Source organism: Barbus barbus (genome assembly GCF_936440315.1).
Source record: "Barbus barbus genome assembly, chromosome: 36".
Taxonomy (NCBI): Eukaryota; Metazoa; Chordata; class Actinopteri; order Cypriniformes; family Cyprinidae; genus Barbus; species Barbus barbus.
The window spans coordinates 2,902,599-2,927,472 of record NC_136714.1 but is presented as its reverse complement, the minus strand read 5'-3'; the positions used below and the strand labels follow the sequence as shown (position 1 = coordinate 2,927,472).

General features: G+C 37.8%; 1 protein-coding gene across 1 annotated transcript in view; it reads left to right on the top strand.

Moving 5' to 3' along the window:
• Positions 1-24,874, top strand: part of LOC306855685 (gamma-aminobutyric acid receptor subunit alpha-3-like) — a gene marked incomplete at its 3' end in the record, with an annotated part of 177,485 nt that overhangs the window by 39,331 nt on the left and 113,280 nt on the right. The window contains exon 2 of the mRNA XM_079394490.1: positions 6,336-6,442. Within this exon, the coding sequence (XP_079250616.1) occupies positions 6,357-6,442 (86 nt within the window). The 5' untranslated portion in view covers positions 6,336-6,356. The remainder of the gene's footprint in view (positions 1-6,335; positions 6,443-24,874) is intronic.

The window sequence follows — 24,874 nt, the reverse complement described above, 5'->3', positions numbered from 1 at the left end:
ATCAGCCCAAAATCAGCCCGATTATCTTGTGGTGTGTACTCAGCATTAGAAAAATGTTCTGGCTTTCTGTTTCCCAGCCTGATCCTCCTGTGAAAATGCTGTGAATTGTCTGTATAGGTTCATTTTTGGATTTTTGCAAAAAACTGTTTTTCCAATGAGCATAGATTGTTAATTTTGGCTTGGCCACTCTGTGGAAGTGTGCATATCTCATTCAAATGTATACATCACCCGAAACAATGTGTGTAGCAATCAGGGAAAAAGCGGGCAAATGTGAAATTTTTGTCAACTCTTCTTGAGGTGGCAAATTTTGAATTTTTAATGAGGGCAGGATTTGATGCTTACATCAGGATGGAACTGTGCACAGGGTGTTGTCCACAATATAGTATGTCGCACTATAGAGAAACGTTCAGTTCAGAGCAACAAACACAAATAAAAAGAAGTGCAAATATGCTGGATATTCATGAGACTGACAATTAAGTAGAGACACCTTGAAAGGGGTTTGAATTATTGATAATCAATATCTAACTAAATATTTATCTAACATAATATTTAATCTGCAACAACATTCTGAACTTTTATAAGGATATGGATAAGACAATAGCAAAACAGGTAGTTTGGACACTATTAAATGTACCAATATGCAAAAAAAACATGAGCAGAGCTTTCCGCATGAAAGACCCATGACTGGCAGATCAGCGTGCTACTTGTTTTCTCAATATGGCAGGAAGAATTATTTGAGTAGTGTTTTTAATTTAATTAAATAAAATATGGAATTTGTGTATGAGGTTTTAACTGTGACAGTATGATTGACAGGCCAGTTTACAGAGACAGAATATACATAACTGTTCAACAGAGCACAAGTTTATGGTAGTGTATCCGAAAGTCTGCCTACTCTTCTGCTATACACTCTTCTCAAAAAGAGATTAGGCCTAGTAGTCGAATTGGGGCAGAGCAATTCAAAAATCTTCCTAATCAAACACACCTGATTGATTTAAACAGATCTTTAGTAGGAGACCCGTTTCAAGGCCTGAATTGTATGGGCCAGGTAAGGAAGACGTTCATAATGTGCGTGCCACAAGCAACATGGGTCGGAAATAATGGAATATACAGTAGAGTGTTTTAGTGAACTATTTCTGCATTGTACCGGTGCTGTAGATGGAATATAATGTGTAAAGGTGCCACAGCTTTGAGAAACGAAAGCCAGATCAATAGGGGATATGAAGAATTTATTTGCCATGCAGGCCTTGTGCTTCTACTGTTCTGCTGTGTATGTCTGGCAACAGACTATAAAAAAGGGTAGCACTGCTGCAAAGCCTACAAGCACCTTGGAACTTAATGTATTTTCACCTTTTAATTTAAGATAAGCCACAACAGCGGGCCAACGTGGGATGCCAGCGTGGGCAATATCTCATTTCTCCTCGTTGTTGATCGTGGATCAGTCAAAGGTGCTGAGACTTCAATTCAGCTCTTTCTTTTTTCTTGAATCAAAGTACACAAGGTTGCGTATGCATGAGAGAGTTTTATTAATCCTTTGAAATGTATTCAGCATATACACAGAAGTTGCCACTAGGAACATAGCAATAATGGCTTTGCAAATACTAGCAGAAAAAATACAGCCTACTCTGAGTGCAATTGCCTACTGCAGATTACTTTTGTTAAAGACATTACTTTGTGTTTGTTGAGCTCAAGTGCTGCTTTGCAAAGGGATTGCATTTCTGTTTTGGGCTCTTTGCAATTAGATTGAAGTCCACTCCTAATTTTCTGTGCACTTAATGAAACTCTAATGCAGCTTGCATATAAATGTTCATATTAATCTCCCTCTCAAAATTGTACAAGTGAAAACGATTTCAAGCCTCCTATCAGAGGCATGTTTGCCCCTAGCAGCTCTAGATACAGATACATATCCATAACAATTCTGCAGAAGTTAACAGAGAAAATGTGACTGCAGGCTGCCATTTGGAAGGCTATCAGAGCAAAGAATCTCCAGACATTTTAATCTAATTCTTGCAGCACTGCTCTGCACAGTAGGTTCCAGCAAACACTTGTCACAAACAGGTTGCATTCTCATACATTGACAATATAGGGATGTACCCGATACAGTTTCATACATTCTCACACACTGAGACAGTTCTTACCAAATATATTGTTAGACATAACAATGACACACAACACAATACACTGCTTTTCTTCAAACAAACAAATAAATGCATATTGGCGATTAGCTATAGTGTGCTGTATTTTAATATAGTGAGGTTACCTGGTCAAGTTTTAAATATAATGGTTATTTTTTCTTATTTTAATTATGGATTTAAGTGCACGGGTGACAATATATAAAGACAATATATAAAGATTAAATTACATTATAGATTATAAAAATAACAAAAACAACAAAAAAAATATGTACTTTTTATTTTTATGTTAGATTATAATTATACTTAATCCAATTACTAAATAATCATTTTAACTTCAAAGTGCCTTCTTATGCCATAAATACCTAAGAATGTTTCAGGCATGTTTTAGCAATTTGAATTAAGGTACCAAACAGAAAGCATAATTTTTTCCTTGAAAATAAATGTTTGTCAGACTTGGAATGATTACTTGACAGTGCCTATGCTATAAGTTTTTTATAGGCCTTACAGACAGACAGATAGACAAAACAATCTATAGTATTGTTCTGAATATAAGACGACTCCCCCTTTTTCACGATGTACTTTTTGGAAAAATTTACAAATTTTATCTTGACCTAATTATTAAAAAAATAATAATAATAATTAAAAAAAAAGTAAATAAAATCTTACCCCTGGTTATTAGAATGGACATCATACCTGCATGCAAATCCTTCCTACCTAGTATCAGTTCCGTAATTTATTGGTACTTTTTGGTAATTTAATAATTTACCAACATAACTACGACATTGCATGCTTGTACTGTTTTGTGAGCTTTATTTTTTAGACATTATGCGCCAGAGAAACAAGTGCACTTCCAACTTTATCTTTAACTTTAATCTGTCTTTGAATTTCTCTTTTTGCAGTAGCTCTATAGCAGGGATGTGGACAACTTTGATCCTGGAGGGATACTGTCCTGCTGAGTTTAGCTCCAACCCTAATCAAACACACCTGAACAAGCTAATCAATGTCTTCAAGACCACTAGAAAGCTACAGGCAGGTGTGTTTGATTGTGGTTGGAGCTAAACTCTACATGACAGTGGCCCTCCAGGACTGAAGTTGCCCATCCCTGCACTAAAACATCGCTGTTGAAGAGTAATGAGGCTGTGAAGTGGATTTAAATATTGTAGATTTAACAATTTTTGAGTCAAGTGTCATAACAAATGTCAGTTGATCAGGATTTTTTTAAACAAGCGGTTCATGCTGTGGAAGTACAAACACAATACTGAAGACAATGAGTGTAGCGCTGAAAAGGGGCGGAGCTACATAAGGTCTATAATGAAGTGATGTACAGCGCACTGCCGCATTAGCGCATGCAATTATAGTGAATACAACAAGCACAGTATAGCGGCTGACAAAACAGGAAAGTTCATTATTCTGATGTGAAAGAGACTTTATTTTTGACCTGGTTTCTGTCTCCCCTTGATTGTGTCATTATGTTCAGATGTTCCTTGTCAATTATCCGCATTTACGTTCCACATTTAAGTTGCATTCAGTTCTGTGTTTCTTCATCTGGTCTCGTCTATGTGTACTTGTGTTTGCTGCCTTCCTGTGATGGATTACCACAGGAAGTCCATCTATGTGGATTATTAAAGACTGTTTATCGTTATTCTTCTTCTTCATGCGTTCACTCCTGAACCACACCGTGACAGAAGACCGGACCATAAACAGTGTGCAGCGTATTTCCCTGCGTTTCGTTTCTCATTTTTTGTAAGTGTTTCAGTTGATTTATTTATTTTTTTATTCATGGACATCGCATCTATTAACGTTGCCCCAAGGATGGGCAGCACACTGCTGGATGGGAGGACGGCCTTTATATTCCAAGACAGCCGTAATCTGGTGGACTATGTTGAGGAGTTTCAACACCTGCCACCGTACCAGCTGTGACAACATCTGTTTGATGGAGGGATTCTGGTGTGGTCTGGACGACGAAATCCGCTTCGTCCTACCCATGGGAGATCCGCACTGGACACTTGAAGACTGCATAAATTTTGCGCTGTGGGTGAGTGTGGCTTGATACTGATGTTACAGTCTACATCTGCTTCGGCAATCACAGCGGATGTAGACTGTAACATCAGTGTCCAGCCACACCTCACAGACATCTCGCAACCAGACCCAGAGCCCAGCCCACCATCACCGTGGAGCATAAGCCAGAGCCCACCGCGACCGACGAGCCATCGCCAGAGAGTGCGACAGTGCTGAGTATCGCCCCAGAGCCAGAGCCTGTGACAGACCAGGTGCGAGAGCCAACCACAGAGCTCACCACGGGGGATCCGGAAGGCCGCAGTGGAGCCGGAGTGATTGAGGGCCGAGGTGGAGCCAGAGGGAAGGAGGAGCCTGACAGAGCCGGAGGGAGTGGAGTCCCGAGGCGGTGGATGGTCGACGACAGACAGAGGCAGAGCCCGGACTCTTCTACTACGAAGCCATGGTGTTGTAATAGCTGCAGTATGTGGTTTTGCATTGTTCTGCTGAAATAGATGTCATCTGGAGGGGAGCATATGTTGCTTTAAAACCTTTATATACCTTTCAGCATTCATGGTGCCTTCCAAAACATGCAAGTTGCCAATACCGTATGAACTTATGCACCCCATTCCATCAGAGATGCTGGCTTTTGAACTGAACGCTGATGACACGCTGGAAGGTCTCCCTCCTCTTTAGCTCAGAGGACATGGTGTCTGTGATTTCCAACAAGAATGTCAAATTTGGACTCATCTGACCATAGAACACTTTTGAAACAGTCCATTTTAAATGAGACTTGGCCCTCAGGTCACAACGGTGCTTCTGGACCATGTTAACATATGGCTTACTTTTTGCATGATAGTTGGCATCTGCTGGCAATTGTGTTTACCGACAGTGGTTTCTGGAAGTATTCCTAGGCCCATTTAGTAATGTTAATGACAGAATCATGCTGATGAGTGATGCAGTGTCGTCTGAGGGCCCGAAGACCCCAGGCATCCAACATAGGTCTTCAGCCTTGTCCCTTACGCACAGAGATTTCTCCAGTTTATCTGAATATTTTCATGATGTTATGCACTGTAGATGATGAGATTTGCAAAGCCTTTGCAATTTGACATTGAGGAACATTCCTCAAGTATTCCACAATCTTCTTTCACACTCTTTCACAGATTAGAGAGCCTCTGCCCATCTTTACTTCTGAGAGACTCTGCCCCTAAGACATCCCTTTTATAGCTAATCATGTTACAGACCTGATGTCAATCAACTTAATTTGTTGCTAGATGTTCTCGCAGCTGAATCTTTTCAAAATTTCTTGTTTTTCAGCCCTTTGTTGCCCCGGTGCCAACTTTTTTGAGACCTGTAGCAGGCATCAAATTTGAAATGAGCTCATTTAACGGACAAGTGTAAATTTTTTTCATTTAAACATTTGTTATGTTCTCTATGTTCTATTGTGAATAAAATATTGGCTCATGTGATTTGAAAGTCTTTTAGTTTTCATTTTATTCAAATTTAAAAAACGTCCCAACATTTCCGGAATTTGGGTTGTACTTTTAAAATGTCAACAAGCAATGGCAACATTAGTTTGTGTTGGCAGCACGATCAAGACTATTTAACAAAGACTGTAAACAACGTAACTTTGGCTGTTCCTCATCCTACGAAGTTGAGCAGCGCCACCTCCTGGATTGATAATATGAAACCATGGCCAGCATTCACATCTGTTGACATATTCATTTATCTTGTTTTGTTTGAGGGTGTAGATGGCAAGGAGCTTAGAAATTATAAAAGGACTAATGCATACAGTTATCTACACATTAATGAAATTCGACAAATTCTTTGTCATAAACATCAGCAGTTCACATTACTAAAAGCGGAGGTAGAGCCAAGTCAGGCTATTAATAAACCCAATCACATCGCGTGGGTTATGTTACAATATAATGGAGTAGTGGCCCATCCCACATGATGCACAGGTGGAATGTATACATCTACAAATAAGAAGAGAAGCAGAGGGTATAATTGGCACATTTATTTTGACGTTTCAAATCGACAGATCAAATGTCGACATCAGTGGCAGGCAGCTGAGTAGCATTTCATATTTTGTAATATTTCATATTTGACTTTCAGAACCGGCAAAAGTGACAGAGCTTGTATTCTTATGAAGTTCACCACTTTGCTAATTTGCTTGTTCTCAGGCTCCTTTCCCTCTTCTTTTTGCAGGCATTCAGAACTCAGAGTGATATGGCTGGCGTTCTCCGCAAGCTCGCAGCTTGCATCCCCTGCGTGTGGATCTTCCTCATACTTTTCGACCCCAGCTTGCAAACTGGGTAGGATGACTCATCAACACTCCCCATCCAGTCAAACTCTCTATCTTTTCTCTTTTCCCCATGTTGCAGGCTCTAGGGATGCATTGCAGCTAATACAATCATTAATAAGGTTGTATTACTGTGCAGGGTTTTACGATCTGCAAAATGTCATTGGAGCCAACCATAGCTGGCTGTAAATCGCTCGCACAAACTGCCATGAATTGGATTTTCGGTGGTGGAGCGGGCTTTGTTACAAGTGTGACTCAATAAACCTGGAAAGAAACTCACGCTGCAAGAACCTGAGAGATTCCGAGACGAGTTTAGCCTAGATTGCTTTGCAGTGATGCCTGTTGGTTTTCACTGCTCATTAGCCCACTCGTACATGTCAGAGGTGTACATACAGACAGAGATTTTGGGGAAAGGGAGATTATGAGTTTGCAATAAAGTGCCAGAGCTAGTGGTCTTCTAAAAAAAAAAAAAAAACTAAATACAGCATTAAATAATAAAATGGGATCTCTGTCATGACATACGTCTTTCTTGAACCATTCCAAGTGTGTCTCAAGCTTTTATTCATAAAGGCCCCAAGCAAAATCAAAGAATGAACTGGTGTGATGTCATTTTGAACAAAATCTGGGAAAAGCTACGTTTATTTAGAGTTGGCCAAATTAGGTATTTGTTCAGCCTGTTGGGTTGAGACAAAGGGCCAGAGCCATGGAAGGGTGTGATTGGGCGTCACTCCCTCAACCAGGCTGTCCATCCCCCTTAGTCAAGATGATTGTGAAAAGGGATTTTAATGATAAAAAAATAAAAAATCACAACTGCATTGGCTTTCTAGCATTAAGGTAGGGTACATGATTTTTCAGAGGCTAGCAATAGCAAGCTAGCTTTGAAAGCATAAGATCCCACCCTCCCTGCAAATCCCTCCTCCAAAACACATGAATGCGCATAGGCAGACCAGAGGCCAACCAGCGACACTATAAGAGATGGGACTGGTTGAATGCAACACTGTCAGACTACCACATGTCTCATTCACTGCTTAAAAATATTACAATACAAAGTGCATAATATTAAATGTTTATTTTATTTATTACCAAACACAAACGCCTTTACTTACATACATAAATTAATACAAACACAAACACCTTTATATACATACATAAATTATTCCAACCATTATAAGGAATGAAATACAGATTCATAAGTGCCAGAAGAGTTTAAAACATGGACCATCCTACAATAGGTACTGTTGTACTGTCAAAGCGTGCAGACTTAGTTTTATAATATTACAATAATATTGGCTTCCATTCTTGCTCGGTCAGCAATACATGCAAATACATACATTGGCAGGAAGGTAGGCCAGTCTATCGTAGCCCTCGGACCGAGGGATATGATTGGACAAACACTGTATGTCTTATACCTTGCACAGATGATATAATACATATAAATACATTCAGACCACTTAACTTAGGTGATTGCTATGGGGATGTGAAGCTACTTTCAACCTGCATAACAAAAAATGTTTTTGAACCAAATTACCTACCCTGCTTTAAATATTAGGTTACTATATCAATATTTAAGTTATTTTTTTATTTTATTTTCTCATATTAGAGAGCTAGATAATTGGGTGTAATTAGTCGATTATTTCATTTATTGTTTTTCACTTTTACTTCATAATTTATTTATTTATGTCACTGGTTGCAGTTCTGGCTGTTGTAACTTGCCATAAAATTATGCATCTGTTCGGGTCATAATGATTGTTATGTTAATGAAGCGGTTGCAATGAGCATCTGTTTTATAGTAATGTAATGGTGGTATAATTGTAACTTTTTTTTGTATCTAAGACATATTATATCTGGTACTCTAAAGCATGTTTAAATAATGGATGTAGAGTCAAATGTTCGAATACGTTGGCCTATGAAATTTCCTTTAGTAAGTAATGTTATTCAATACTTTGGCATCTGTTGATTGGTAGCTTTTAATTACATAGTTGTAGTAAAGACTGGTTTGTTTATTCCTGACAAATATGTAGACCACTTCACATATGGCTTAAGATACTTTGTGATACGTCATCACCCTCTTTCTTTACTTCAACGCCCTTTCTTTAGTGCTGTGTTTGCTATTGTGATACACCAGTAAAAAATAGGAACACGCTGGAGAGCTACTTTATAGTTGCAATTTAAGTTGAAATTATAATTTTGCAATTATAAAATAACTTTGTGACCCTGTTTTTCCTGTATAATACGCAAGCTGTTTCAAAGCAAAAAGTGCTATAAATAAACGTGATTTGAAGAGTTCCGAATTGCAAACATATCCACATTACTGTGTTCAGATGCTCTTTTGTCACAGATGTCATTGTTTGTTGTGGTTTTGTTATCTTATTAAGCGGATAGCGCACAGCACATTAACATATTATAAGCATGTTATTGTTATTAGCATGTGGGTACCCAGCCATGTGGGTGGTGTCAGAATAGGTGCAAACAGTATGATATTTTTCAGCCATTTGGAACTTTTTTTCCCCCCTCAAACAAATAACAAATATAATACTGCATTGAGCATTATAGGCCTTAACAGTGGCCTAAATCCAAAGCCATCGTACCAGATCGTCTCTTGGTAAGTGTTTAATAGAGAACCATTACACTGCAGATTTCTAGCTGCTTAGGAAGATATATTTGGCATGTTCCTTGATACAGCATCTGTGTGTGTGTTGCCAGGCATGCTCAGCCAGCATCTATTCATCTGGATTCTCACCATCTTTGTCAGAGTAATTAGTCAAAGAAGAACATTGATTGGAATCTACCAATTCCATCTGGCAGTAACATAAGCAAAAGAGAAACACATGCATCTAAGATGAAAGAGGAAGGATAGCAGCCATAAATTTTAGTACGCCCCCCCGACACACGATATTCAGTAGGGGTCACTAAATGTGATGCCCTTGCTTTGGAAGCAGACATTCATTTTCCGTTACGTCAGCAGATAGAAATGTACTAAATTTGATTCAGTGTGACATCACAGCACCAGTCTCCTGGAACATCTATAACAAGCCCCCCCACCCTTTGGAGATAATGCTTACAGAATCAGCATTTAACACCATGTCCACTTTAGAAATTGTCAATTATTTTTATTTTTGTATTGTATTTATTTACTTAATTTAAGTGCTGTTCATGTGCCACTGATGTTTGCAGTGTGAAACAGCAGGTGTTGTAAAAATATGTATTGCTGTTTATGCATTGGTAATTAAACCCAATAAATAAACAGTCCGCTTTATATTGTAGTACATCTAAAAATAAAGCTGTAAAATGGCCTTTTATTTATAAATTGTCAGTTTTTGATGTAAAAATCCTGCAGATCTGGAAACAGCAATGCATGACAACTAATTCTCTAATAAATCTCCTTCTCAGATTTTTCTCCTAATAAAATCCTTGTAATGGTCTCTTCCAAATAAGATACCAAACAGTCCTCAATCAAATATATTTCAAGGAATGCACAGGGATGATGCAGATTTTGCCATAAACTTAACAGCTGATACCAATACTTTGCTACTTTGACTATTTATTGTTAGATCATTGCTACATTTGCTTTTGAATGAACAGAAACAAAACAATGCAAAATCAAATGACTTACTCAAAACTATCCCAGACGTAGGTTTTAAAGGTGCAAGTTTGTCTTTACAAAGGGAAACTTTGTTGTTTCTCATAGTCTGTTTGTTTTATTATCAATGGCATGAGGTGCAGCTAGGGAACTCATTTACATTCAGGTGAACTGAAAGCATTGTTATGCTTGAAAAAGCATTTTAACATTTTAAATATTTAATTTATTTGCGTAGGTAATTATAAAATTATAGAAGGAGAAGCTGACTGTAGTCCATATACTGTACAACACAGTAAATGTGGTGGCTAGGGTTGCCAACTGCTCAGTATAAGACAAAATTGTCCTGTATTTAAGGCATCAAAGAAGCATTCCGTATTAAAGCCATATGGAACGCAGTTTGTCCCGTATTCGTATGCATTCGCCATATGACCACATACAACATACAGATAACACATTCTCAATTGATAATTAATAATTATTTTTGGGCAGTTATTGTTTTATTTGTGAACGTAGCCGTTTGAGGAAGAATTTACGACCTTGCAGAATCTTCTGTCGGTTGGTTGTTCCCGCTTCACAACACGTGAGACTCTTGCTAACGGCAATTCCCTTCACCGTCTGTGTTTTAATTTTAGCAAATAAGTTTTAGCGGATGCAAACAAAGTGATTATTGATCATAAGAACAACATCCAGCTAGAAAATAAAATGTGCAATCTACCTGAGTGAAGAAGTCTTTCACTATAGTAAGTTCAGTCAGGACCACTCTGTATGAGTAAGATTATTTTAGAGGTCCTGAACTTTACATTTGGCGGCAGGATTCGCTGTGAAGGGTTCAGATTCGGAGCTATCCACAGGCAAACCTCACTGAGGTTTGAACACCCCCTGAAGCCTAAGCAATTGCCAAATATTTTTATATGCAACAGTTGTATATTCCAAGTAAAGTTATACAGTACTTTGGATAAATTTAGACAAATTTAGCAATGAGATGGATAGATGATATATCTCCTTGGGCGAGCAGTTAAATGATCATGTGTCTGCAAAAGGAGGAGTTGGGGATGGAGGAGGGTAAGCGCATGTCTGTGCGACAGACTAAATCTGTTTAAGATTTAAGCAACAGACTATGGCAAGTGTGAGTATGGATGAACTTATATCTCTTAGTAATTGTAGTGGGAGGAGTTAGGATCAGCTGAAATATGCATTTTCATTCATTTATAGCAGGGTTCCTCAATTGGCGGCCCCCAGGCCATATCCGGCCCCCGAGAGAAAAATGTTTGGCCTGTGCTCATTTCAAATAATGTGGCATGACAATTCAAACGCTGCATCAGAAAGCAACATTAACTTACATTGTGTTTACACCGAATGCGAGCGGTGCAGCGCAACGCAATAATATAGAATGTTTTATAATCAGTGATGCTGACACTGGATGCGGCGCTACGTGACAAATCCCCGACAGTAAACTGATGACTAGTTCTATTTATGACGTACTGACACAAAGTTCAAATGATTTGCAGTGCTTTGTTGCATCCAGTGTAGATACTATGTGAAAGCAAAATCATGACAAGTGTGAAGTAAAGAAAATTGGACACGGAAAATAGATTATTCAAATGTGAATGAACTGAACAGTTTTGAGTGAGTGAGTGAGTGAGTGAGTGAGTGAGTGAGTGATACCATCTTTGTTATGGATGTTGGTTCGCAGTGAGTTCACAGTTTTAACGTAAGTTTGCTTTAATCTATTTTCAAGATCTGAGATAAAATATCTACTGTTGCTTTCACTATGGCTATAAACCTTACACAAAATAATATTCAAACTCACATTAGACACTTTTAACATTGAACAAAGCACATAATCATTACCTGAGATTATTACTGTCATATTTTGTATGTTGTTCCTGCCGCGACATCGCAGAAAAAAATTTTTAATAAATAATTTAAATATAATTTTGTGTTGCTTATTGTCACGTGTTGCTGTCACAGGTGGTTAGAACAAAAATTACATGGAAAAGATACTTTTCTTTTTATCGCGTCACATCTGGTCAGGACACACGGTACATATATATATATATATATATATATATATATATATATATATATATATATATATATAGGTCAGTGGCCCTTGGCTTGGTACTGTTGGCAAAATTCGGCTCTCGGTGAAAACTAATTGAGGAACCCTGATTTATAGGCTTCAAATTTTTAACTAAAATGTTATTGCAACCATGTTCAAAACTTGTTCAAAACTTTAAGTGCCATTGTTAAAAAAATTAATTTAATTTCAAATTTTATGCCATATATTTAATTACTACACCACTTGCAGTCACTATTATATAGTGGTACAGTTTACTCAGGCCGATGGTTTGTGTGTAACGTGACATTTGACACTTTTTTGTAAATATTTAATTCTTTTTTTAGAATAAATGCACATAAAATGGTTAAGCAAAACAAATGTGAATATTTCTGAGAACCTTTTATACACCTTTTATGCTGTACATATACTTAACTGCAAACTTGGAAATGACATTCACTATGCATTACAAATATGTTGAGCATCCCTTATACTGTCCCTTATTTTCCTATAAATAATCAAAATTGTCTCTCATTTTCCTTCTTTGAAATTGGTAACCCAAGTGGTGGCTGATACAATGATGCATCTGTAATTTCAATATAGATATCAAATTAATTTCAATATAAAGACCAAATTGCAGCACCTATGAGGAATAGTGCAATAAGCATTTTTCAAGAGAAACGTATGAACCTATAAAATCTATGCAGTACAGTTCTCTAGGACACTTCAAGTTGTTTCATCAAGAATTTGATGTCTGCTTGTAGGTCTGTCCCAGAAACAGGCTCATTATTTGGTTGTAAATAATTGATATAGATTTAAAAAAACAAACAGAATAAATAAGACTATTAAATGGACAAACCAGGGCCTTGTTACAGCACGCTTCATGGCGCTATCTACTTTGTTGTTTGTTGAATACATTTTCTGAGAGAGAGAGAGAGAGAGAGAGACTTAAATAGTGCTGTTTATTCAGCTGACCCATTTCCCTTAAAGTCAGAGAAGGTTCTTTGGTTTTGATAAGCTTTTATTGTGATCCATAGCCCTTTGTTGCTTAGCCTCTTCCCAAGTAAATTTAATTTCAGCCTTCCCAGGCATGTACAAATAAAACCCTCTTTCCCCCAAATGCAGAAAAGTATCCCAGAAATGAGGCACGGTGAGCCACTGGAGCAAGGTTGAATGTTAGCGTTAAATTTGGACAAAGTCCAACATGTCTTTGCACAGATTAAATGTGCTTAACGTTATTTAGGCGAGTTTCTGAAAATTGGATCATGCAATTTCGCATATTAATAAGCATCAAGAATGGTGCAAGCTCTCTTCCAGCAACCCACTGTCTCCATCATCAAACTCACTCTGCCATACCAGAGGCACTGTTGGAGACAACATAATAACACAGGGCTCTTCATCTTGTGTCCTTGCTCCCCCAAGCTTCAAAGATACTTGCCTGTAAAGCTTTAAGAGATTCACTGAGCTACAAATATGTTGTTAAGCAAGTCTAAATGACTACTGACACTGACTGCCAGGTCCTTATATTAGTCTATTCTGGATGGCAGATCAAACTAGCTCAAATCCCTCAGTGCATACTAACAAGTCGGCCTCAATCACACGAATGGCAAAAGCGTTGCTCTTTGACGTTGACCTCGTCGCATGATTCCAGCTTCAAGTAGCCATGCTGCAGTGAGAAGCAATCCACGCGGATATTTTGCGTGCATTCTCGAAAATGTAGTCAGCCCGCAAGAGCCATGACCAAGTTTAGGCATAATCCCTTTAGACTTCAGAGCAGCAGAGTGCTTATACCTCATAAGTATCTCTCCGAATCTGCACAGCTGTCGCTCCACGAGTCCTGCAGGCTCGCTGATGCCCAACGATACAATCACACGACTCTAAATCGGCTTTGCGACAGCACAGGCCGGAGACTTTGCTAATGGATAAAGTTGTCACAGACAAATCTCTTATATTAGCTAATGTCACTCTACGCATCACAGCCATCCCTCGCTGCACGCACGTGCACCAATAGGCAGGTGTAACGTAAAACGTAATATGTAATTTAAAGCAAATAGTTTAATTTAGCTCAAAGGGAATAATTTATGATTTTATAGGGAATTTGAACAGACTCACTGTTTCACGGCTGATCACTGAAGCGGCAGCGATTTACTGAACAAGCCATATTACATCAATTCTGCACTGGATATTAAAATCCAAAATATAGTGAAAACCCTATTTAATTGCACAGTAACAATATCGGCGGCTTAAGCACAAAACACAAGATACTTTTCTTTTCAATATAAATAGAATTATTTATATAAACCTAAGACAAACTAATCTAACACATTCCCACATTGCAGAAAGAGAGAGAGTGAGGAAAGGATGAGTTTAAGAGAATGAAAATGTGAAATCCCAAATTTACAGCAATATGTGCAATTGCATAGACCTGAACAACCATCAATCACTTATTTAACCCTCGCATTGAGTTTATCAATGAGGCTAAAATTTGTATTAAACGCCCCAATTCAGTTAGAATCTGGAGGTTACTTGCTTGTTGCTAAGGGATTTACTTTTGTATCGTCCTTGCAGGAAAGTGGGTTCCCCGAAGTTGCTGATTGGCTGAGAGTTCAGTAGTCATGAAGTGACATCTTGGGAAGCCAGTGGTTGGGTATTGGCTGAGGATGCGGAGTTGTGGCTGGTAGTTTTGAGGTGGTCACAGACTCGAGTTGAACTCAGAGACGAGGCGTGGCGGCAAAACGTATCTGAGTACACGCAACGGAAAAGAAAATAAATTAAAGTAAAAGAATAAAGGGATGTAAAGAGACTAGGTGGGTTTTCTTCTCATCGTGGTTTTAAGTAGCCGCTGGCATGTAGGCCAGAGCACGCTCAGAAAGCGCTAAAAGGCAGTGTCAAAACGCGGTGGCAAAAGGAGGGAACTGAGAAAGAGAGGGTTTGATGATGTCCTGAGTTTTTAAACTCGGCTTCTGGACACATCCCATTGCTTGTCTTAACCAATTAGAAATTATCTTAGCTAGGGGTGTTGCTCTATTCCGCCACCAAAATCAATAAATCAACATGTTATCTGATCAGTCACGTGTCCGAACTTTACAGGCTCTTGCAAAGTATACTTTTGAATGTGATTTCTATAACCAGAATATGATACATTTGACAAATAATTAATTGGAAGAAACATTTAAAGCATGATTTATTAAACTCATACATACCAAACATGCATATGAATCCTTCAGCTATTCAATAATGATTAAAAAGACATAGATAATATTTGATTAAAACATGATAGTCTAATGTTTGGGTTACAAACATAATATGGGGTTCTGCATAGAAATGTCCTTATATGTTAGGTGCATATGAAAAAGAAAGTCTCTGTTTAGTTCTATGGAGAAAGAAGACATGTTCTTTAGACAAGGGAATTTCGGTTTGGTCTGTCTTCTATGTGGGGGAAAAGTCAGTCTAGGGAAGCTTGTGACTTCCAGCTTGGAACCCATGTGATGGCCATCTCTTTGACCATCAGTCTTGATTACTTGCCCCCAAATTTGACGGTCTCCTTCCTGAATTGGAATTATCAATAAGTGTTCTTTTGTCTCAATGTTGCAAGCTATTTTGTGCAAGAGTTGGTTAGTTCGCTTGCTTCAGACTAGTTGGAGCTAGGAATCTGATTTATGACGTCCTGTTTCCTTGGGGCCTCTCTGTGGAATTTCTGCTCCTCATGTTTCGATGTTCTGATCGAATCTTAACTTTTTCTGATTCAGTCTCTGATATCCTACACAGGGCTTGATTAAACTATTATTTGCAACAATCCGTCTTTTACATATGAATCAGTTGCCTGTGTTTTGCCTCCCTAACAAAGCACTGCAGAACCTCTTTTCCGTCACGCACACACACACAAACACACCTCCCCACCCCTGTGTAGTGCAATCTCCAGTTAACGATTGCGGATAGCTCAAACCTTTTTGGTGTCTGTTTTGTTTGGAATCAGTATCAACGCAACTGTGCAAAGTGACATGAAATCAATACCCGACAAAGAAGGGGAGAGCGCCACTCCTGGCGCTCCATATGGATCTCTTCGAAACTTCTGGCCACCCTCCCTCCGGCTCATTGCGCATGCATTATTCACAGGCTTTCGAAGGATAGGGTGGCACTCAAAGATGTGACCAAGCCGACAAATAACATGCTGTCAATGGCTGGCATGACTGTGTCAAGATTAATGTGTTGCAGGGTTGTGGGGAAAGGCTAGTTGAGGGGCAGCAGTCCATTTAGTAATTCTCAGCGTGCATCACTTACCAAGAATTTCAATGTTCGCCACCTCCAGCAGGGTAATTTATAAGTTGCATCGCTAAAATTAACATTATGCTATGTAAAGATATTGTGCTTCATCTCACTGCAGACTTGTTTTGTCTTTGTCTATTACAAGTAGCGTATTCAGTACGTTTCCAATGTTGTGATACTCGTGTTAATTAACTAGTATAGTCTTCCCTATCTCACTGTTGCGTTTCTGCACTTGTTGATAAACTGAGTAATAGCATTGTCAACATCAGAAACGTTAAGAGGCTGATGGTCTCAGCTGGCTTTGTGGGAATCTGATTACACTCCCCGTTGGCCCAGCAGAGGGTATTTCTGAAGGGCTGCAGGCCAAGTGGAGGAAATCAGTGTCACCATCCCACTGCATGGAGCAAACGGCGTCTCATTTCAGCCGCAACATGAGCTTTTATTTTGAGGAAGGATATCATACGTTGCATGTTTGGGTTCACACAGGACACAGGAGGAGAAAGGACAGAAAGGGATGCATGTTTCAACATAACCTTGCTTACTCTGTCAGTGGCTCAGAATATGTTTAAAGACCTTTCAAGGACTCTAATACATTTTGAGTGGCAAGCTTTGTTTTTTAGGGACATTATTAAAATGTCCTCGATTTGTGGTGCATTTTCTCCAGGGTGCTCTGCAGGACTTTATAAATGTGCAGCAGAGCTCAGGAAGGCCTGTCAAGATTGGGACGTCAGACGTGTATTTTTTTAATCCTCCCCACTGATTTGCTTCTTAATTGCTCTGAGGGAAAATCACAGGTTTAATACAGCAGTGCTGTTTTGAGCGCATTTCCATTTGTGTTGCATCTGGCTTTCGTTTGATCACAAACTTTCATGTATTTTTTTTTAGGAGTTTTTTTTAATTTTGTTTGTTTTTGCATCTTGAAATCCACAAATGGTCTTAGTAGACTGAGGAGATAACTTCAAATAGTGAATTTCGGAGTGTGCCTTAGTATAAAAATAGCAAGATAGAAAGAAAATAACAGATTTCTAAGGCTTCTAAATTATCAACATGATCAAAACCTGTTCTGCACGCCTTCTGTCATCTAATCACTCTTAATTTTAATGTAGAAACATTAATTTTCTGTAAAGCTAAAATTAATTGATAGCTTGCACTTTTTAGCAAGTATAAGGCCTTATAAAATAATTCCAAAAACATTCACCTTGAGGTCGTGGTACACAAGTCTGTTTCATGATGTACACTGACACAACATGCATAGTTACTTGATTATCCAAACATTCACTCATTTTCATTATCCATTAATTTTTTTGAAAAAAAAATCCTGTTAAAATTTGAGAAATTAATATGATGCATCCGGCTTTTGAGGAATGTGCATCACCCATCCATCATTGTATTGAATTGCATTATTTATTTATTTATTGCCCCCACAATGAAAAGTATGGAGATTTAATAATAAAATAATTTAAATATATTTTATGAAAAGTAGTCTGTTGTACTGCTATAAAGAGATCATTGATTTATATTATGAAGTATCAGAATTTAATCTTAATTTTTGGCCATGTAAACTATCAGCAGCTACACAGTATGTCATATTTTTGCTAAGCTTGGGCCACTGAATAAAACTGAGGTGTTTCTGTTTTCGTCTTTGAGTGTGACCTTTTATATAGATTTTATCTGAAGTACAATAAACTGTTCCATTAAATAAATAAAAAATCAATCAATCACTCAATCGGACTATAATTGCATATGTCTTTCAAGGAGAACAGCTCACACTTATGACTCACACTTAGCAAGCAAAATCAAATTTTCAACATTTTACATTATGATCCAGCACAGTTAATTTTTTTATTATCTTTTCAAGTGTTTTATGAATCTTTTCTTTTTTTGTTTTTTTCCTTTTTAAACTTTTTTCTTAGCCTGACCTTCCTGAAATTACTCTTCATTGTCTTCAACATTAATGTGTCTGATTCAAGCACAAGTTGAATATACACTGCAAGATATATTTGTCATAGCCTATCAGAAATCTCTTGCAAGGGTCGCCCTGATGGTTAGGCTACATGTCAGTCAGATAAGGGTACCACTGTACATTTTCAGCAGAGTTAGACTTCTGTGTATGAGCACTTATGTGCATCTCTACTATTTGCTCCCAGTAATTTCTTGATTCTGTACAGCATAGTGAGTATGTGGTGTCATGGAATGGATATAGAAATAACTTAATTTTATGGAAAATTAAAACATGCTGTGTGCTTGATGGGCAGTAGTGTCAATGGCCATGCTGTCCTCATCACATGCGCCATTTTAAAATTAACATGAATTTGCATTTGCGTCTGTGCCGATAGCCTCATTGGCAGCGTGTCGACATGTAGCACCATTACGCTTCGAGTGTCCTGTGTTCGAGTCTCGACTCACAGACCTTTCCTGATCCCATCCCTCCTTATGAACACAAGACAATCAGGGAAAAACGAGACACACCTGGAATCAAATTAACACAATCAACAGGGGACAGAAACTAGGTCACGGAGCACATGGGGAAGAAAAACACAACAAAAGCAGTCCAGGGGCGTGACAGGTATGCATTACAACCGAACAATTCGCATACTATTCTATTAGGGTAGATTAGTGCGAGTGCAAATTTAGAGTGCGTTCTTTCGCTGCGTGATTCAGTCCATTAAAATGCATTTACAATGATCACAAAATTCAAGATATAGGGGCAGAAGATGTATATATTTACATAATTTCATATAGTTAATCAATAGCACAGAAGAGTGCCTTTTTTCCCTAAAAATCAGCATGATTACAAATGATTTTTACCACAGTTCAATAAGCAAGAAGTTAATTAAGAGACTTACGTTTTAGACAGCATATTGCTTGTTTTTGCTCAATTTCGCAACAAAAATAAATCCAAACACAGCCACAGCACTGTTTTGCGTCTCTGAGCAACAAGACGGCGATTCGTTCCTGAATGAATCAACCGCTTAAATGATTTGGTTCAATCGCAATGACTCACTTATTACTGTTTTTCAGGTGAGAATGTAGTTGTTTAAAACTCAAATCTGCGGTTTATTTATAAAGATAATGCCTATTTGAAAACTTGCTATGCCGATTTCAGAGCTCCAGGCTATCACCGGGCGCTCAGTGCTCATGTATCCGCCTAGAGCAGCCTTACGGCTAGTCCTTCTGACATTTGCCGCTGGCCCTGATGTCTCTGCAGTGATTAAACATGAGATACAATTAGTTTTAGGTATATTTAACAGGCATTTGTGGTCTCATGAATCTATTATTTGTTCCTGGTTATATAGTTTTGGCTGAGCACAAAGTTGTGTTTAACTTTATATATTTATTTTGAACTTTACCATAGAACAGCTCTGACTTTGTCGCATACGTTTGACTGAATTGTTTGCTTTTGGCTTTATTTCCTCTAATATATATATATATATATATATATATATATATATATATATATATATATATATTCCTCTGGATCAGGGTGTTTGGTCCCGAACCGTACCGTACTGTACTGACCTGTACCGCTCGGTGGAAACGAGCCATAAATGCCATTCAGATGCAACTTCTATGTTTCCTCTGCATTGCACAGATGAATTTTGTTAATACTGAATTAATTTGCTTGGTAACAGCCCAAATGTCTTATTGACTGATTAAATTTAAAAATGGACTCAAAAGGTGATGCACACTTTTAGAAAAAATGGCTTTATAAAGGTTAAAAATGGGGTAGAGTCTGAAGCAACTTTACCACTCACAAGGTGCATGAAAACAACTAGATACAGGAATGTGAGGAAAGATTCCAGCACTACTTGTGATAAAGAGATATTTTATTTTAACAAAACCAACACGTTTCAGCCTAAGAGCCTTCCTCAGGGTATTATACACACATTCTATACAAACATTTAAAAGGCACATCTCCATATATAAAGGTAAAAAATGCCCATACAAGTTCAAATCAATTTAAACTTATTGGAAAAGATTAGTCTGCTACATGACAATAGGCTACATCAGCTGAAATACTTCAAACCATAGCTTTTTTTGTTTTATATGTTGCTAATAAGACAGCCCAGAATTTTCATTGTTCAAAGTAAAAACAAAAATGTTTTACTAAATAAAGAATTTTTAAAAATCAAGGACATTTCCCTGGCATTTCTTTCTTTTTGCTGCATCGAAAATGTACCGAACCATGAATTTTGTGAACCGTTACAGCCCTAGTAGCTACAGTTTCTAACCAGTATCCATTAGACACATTATTGCCTTTTGGTTTTTGATTTTAGACTTTTGTCTAAATTGTTATTATTTTGTTATCCATATAATGGAACTGTGGAGCTAATAAAATGCCATCATTTGTCGAACGAGTATAAACCTCTCATGATATAATTTTGCTTTGTCTACAATCACTCACATTGATTGCCACTAGAACATATGTAACATGAACCTAAGCACCGAGTAAACAAGTGATATATGACAAACCTCAAGACCAAGATAACAGGAAATGGAACAGAATTTGAGACTCCAATAAAATATTACACTGCATTCGTGACCTGTCTGCGGCTGGATGGAAAATCAATGCAGGCTCAGAGTATCTTGGGCTGTCTAATGAAAGCCACAAACTGTCTGTAAAATAATATAGCTAAAATAGGAGGAGGCTGGGAGACAAAGTATAAAATAATAATTTAGACTACAAGCATAAACCCAGCTAACAGGGAACGTTCCCACAACTTTCATTAACATGGTTTCAAAGGTATTTAAAGGTTAGGACAGAACATTCTTAAAATAATGTTTATAGGATGTTCTAACAACGTTATTATGGTTGATTTACATTCTTGTAACGTTAAAGGAAAACGGTCTTATAACAACATTCTCGGAACGTTATTTTGATGTTATTTGTACACGATTGAGGTTCCTGTAACGTTAAAGGAAAACGGTCTTATTACAACATTCTCGGAACGTTATTTTGATGTAATTTGTTCTTGATTGTTCTCATCATGTTAAAATAAAACTTTCTTACAGCATATTTATGAAACAGCCTCATAATGTTGATATAAAAAGTTTTTAGAAATATAATGTTATCATGACGTTATTGTCAGGGCTCTGTCACTTCGGTCTAGAGATCCCTGACACTCCCGTCATGTCTCTGTTTTCTTGTGAGCATGCGGTTTCGATTGCACTCTCATCTGTGTGCCCTGTTTCCTTGTTTCATGTTGGAGCATGGTGTTCGGATCCTGACACTCATGTCTTTTTCAGGCTCAGTTTTGGCTCCGTGTCGGGGTTCGGACACTCATGCTTCATGTTCTGTTTTGTTGTGTGAGCGTGTGGTCTCAAGTTCACTCCGGCCGTGCGCTTCTCTGTCCACAAGAGTTGTGTTTTGTGTAGCAAGCGGTTCATGTTCGGCCATGTGCTTTTCTCATTTTCTTGTGTTGTTGCATGCAGTTTGTGTTCTTTATTGGCTGCATGCTTTCATGTTGTCATGTCTTGTGTGAACACACGGCTTATGAGTATTCTCATTAGCTGCATGTTCTATGGATGGTAAAATTCTCCAGTTCGCACCGGGTATCGGCATAAAAGTTAGCGATGCGATGCATCAATTTAAAAAGTGTGCATCGGATACAAGTTGGCATTTATATCGTGATGCATCGTTTGTAACATATTTGAATTGGGGTTCTGTAGTACATTGATTTCCTTTCTGAATATGGTATTCGGATTCGGGCACATCCGTGCCATACTGAATTGCATAGCATCATTTTTATTTTATTTTTTCCATTGCATCATATTTCATTGTGTTGAATTGAATTGAAATCAGATCGTACTGCATCATAATAGGGGTGAATCGTATCTCATCGCATCGGTAGCTGCTTCATATGTATCTTGAATATATCGTATCACTGGTTATGCGTATCGCATCGGGCTCAGCTTTGGAGATGGTCATCCATCCGCGTGTTCGTCTTGTTTTGCACATGGCCCATGATTTGTTTTGCTGGCCATGTGCTTGTTTTTGTTTTGTGTGAGTACTTGTGTCTTGTTTCCATGTGCTCTCATGTCTATTGTCTTGACCCCGCCCATCTTGTTACATCATTATTGGTTCAGTTGCCCCATCTGTTGTCAATCATTACCCTCCTCATTTGCTCCCTATTTATTCTCCTTGTGTTTGTAATCCTCTGGCACTTCGTCGTCATATGTTCTCTGGTTGTGTCCTGATCCTGCCCTGCCTTTTCCTGCACAGCCTGTCAAATTGCCAGCTGAGTTTTTCCTTCAAGGGGTAGTTTTCGTTGTTTGTTTTGTTTTTGTTTTTATTAATAAAATACCATCTTCTGCACTATTGAGTTCTTCTCTCATCCAGCACTCCTGACATTTATGAAAATGTTAGATTGGGATGTTTTTGTAACATTCTCATAACAGAGAAAAAATGTTCCTCAAACATTAAAAAACCTGGACGTTTTGACCGTTTACATAACATTAAAAATATTGTTGTCATAAGAGGTATAAAAGATCAAAGGGAATGTTTGTCCTACGTTTGTATAATCAGTAAAAAATGTTCTTATAACATAAAATATGGGTGTTTCAAACATGGAGAGACCATTTAAATATAAGGTTCTCATAATGTTATGACAATGGTAGATTAGAATGTTCCTCAAACATTAAAAAAACAGGACGGTTTGAACGTGTACAAAACATTCCGTAATGACGTTTTCATAACTTAATGGGAATGTTAGCAAAACGTTCCGACAACGTATTTTTGTTAGCTGGGAATATGCTCTTTCTGAGTTTTTGTAATTGGTGGATTTATAATTCATTGGTGGCCTGCGGAATACAGTTTTTAATGAACGATTTAAAAAAATAATAACCTTAAAAAAAGTTAGACAGCATTAAGTCTCATTTCAGAACAACTTCTAATCTACTTCAGAGATTGTCCTAAAACCAGAGAGAACTAAATTTAGAGGAGACTAAATAGGGCCTTGAATACATTTGGCTTTCATAAATGCTTGTCATTGTTTCATTAAACATTTTGCGTTTGCACTGCGTTAACTATCGCTGACAGAATGTAAGAAAGTAAAATGAAAAATTTACTTAAGAGCCTTACAAGAATGGCTTAATACATTTCTAAACAGCCTGTGCCAATGGTTGAACAAAGTACCACCCATAAGAGTATTCACTCTGACAGCGATTTGTAAGAAAAATGAAAAAAACACTTTCAGCAAATGAACAGTGACACAAAGCACTGACTACCATTGGTAATGGAGACACAGAAGACATTCATATACAGATGGTTTCTTCTCCATGATGCCATTTATTTATTTATATATGTATTTATTGCAGTAAGACAACACATTTGTTTTCAAAATGGAATGACATCTCTTTTTTCCATCAGTACATTCCATTTCATACCATTGATCAAATGTTCAATAGCTATGACTAGTTGTACACCGGTAGCATTACGGTAGTCAGCATTAGGAACACTTACTACGCCTATAATCCACAATACAACTGCTTACGGCAAACTCCAGTGATGAAATTGCTGTCGGTGTAAATGCACCTTTAAATGGGAGAGATCTGGCCAGTGTGGCATTTTCTTAAAGGTTTTCAAAAGGTTTTCGTCAGTTGCTCTTTACTGAAAGTTTAGAAGTCACAAATATGAAGATGCTCTATGAAAAAATTAAGGTCACTAGGTTGGTGAGTACATGCTAATAGCATTGTGCCAAAATGTGAATCACTTTATATCAGGGATGGGCAAATCTGGTCCAAAGTCCTGCAATATTTAGCTCAAGCCATTGATTAGGAAGTAGAAGTAATACACTCACATTAATGTGGTCCATATAGCTTGTGTGCTGTGTGACGTGTATAAAGTGTCTGAAGCCATACTGTAGGATAGCTTTGTGTGAGGAATAGACTGCTGTTGTTAAAATGTTCGTTATAATTACTCATCTTCCCCATCTGGAGTCTACACACATAAAGTGACTGCATGATCATGGTTGGAGACTGACAACACAACAGAAATCCTCACAAACACCGTGTGGTTGTGCACAGGCTTCCCCACTGTCTGTGCACAGCCACAGTACAGATCATTGAGTAGAAGTGGTAGACTGATATGAACCAACACTGACACGGATATCTAAAGATCAAGTGGCTTAAGGCCATAAAAAATCACTCCCCAGTTTAAAATAGAAATTATTTGAATATTAGTTGAATATTATGTGAGTTGAATATATTTTATTAGTTTATGTTTCTGTTACTGTTACCTTTTCACACAATATTTGTTCACACAATGCTATATTGTCATTGGTTTTTTAAGAAATTTGCAATCCATATACAAATATATGGTTACATTTAAGTTGCTTTGCGTTGCAAATGATTGCATTGTTTCATTTTCTTTTCTGACTTGGGCTCAGCCATATATGGCTTTATCATGGATTTTGCCATTTCTATTTTCAAAACACACTACATGCTGTAAACGAGGTTGTGTGATATGGTGCAATGAAGTTAGCCAATCACAGTGGGTGTTTACTTCCATTTTGGAAAGCGGAAACACCCCTTGAAACTGA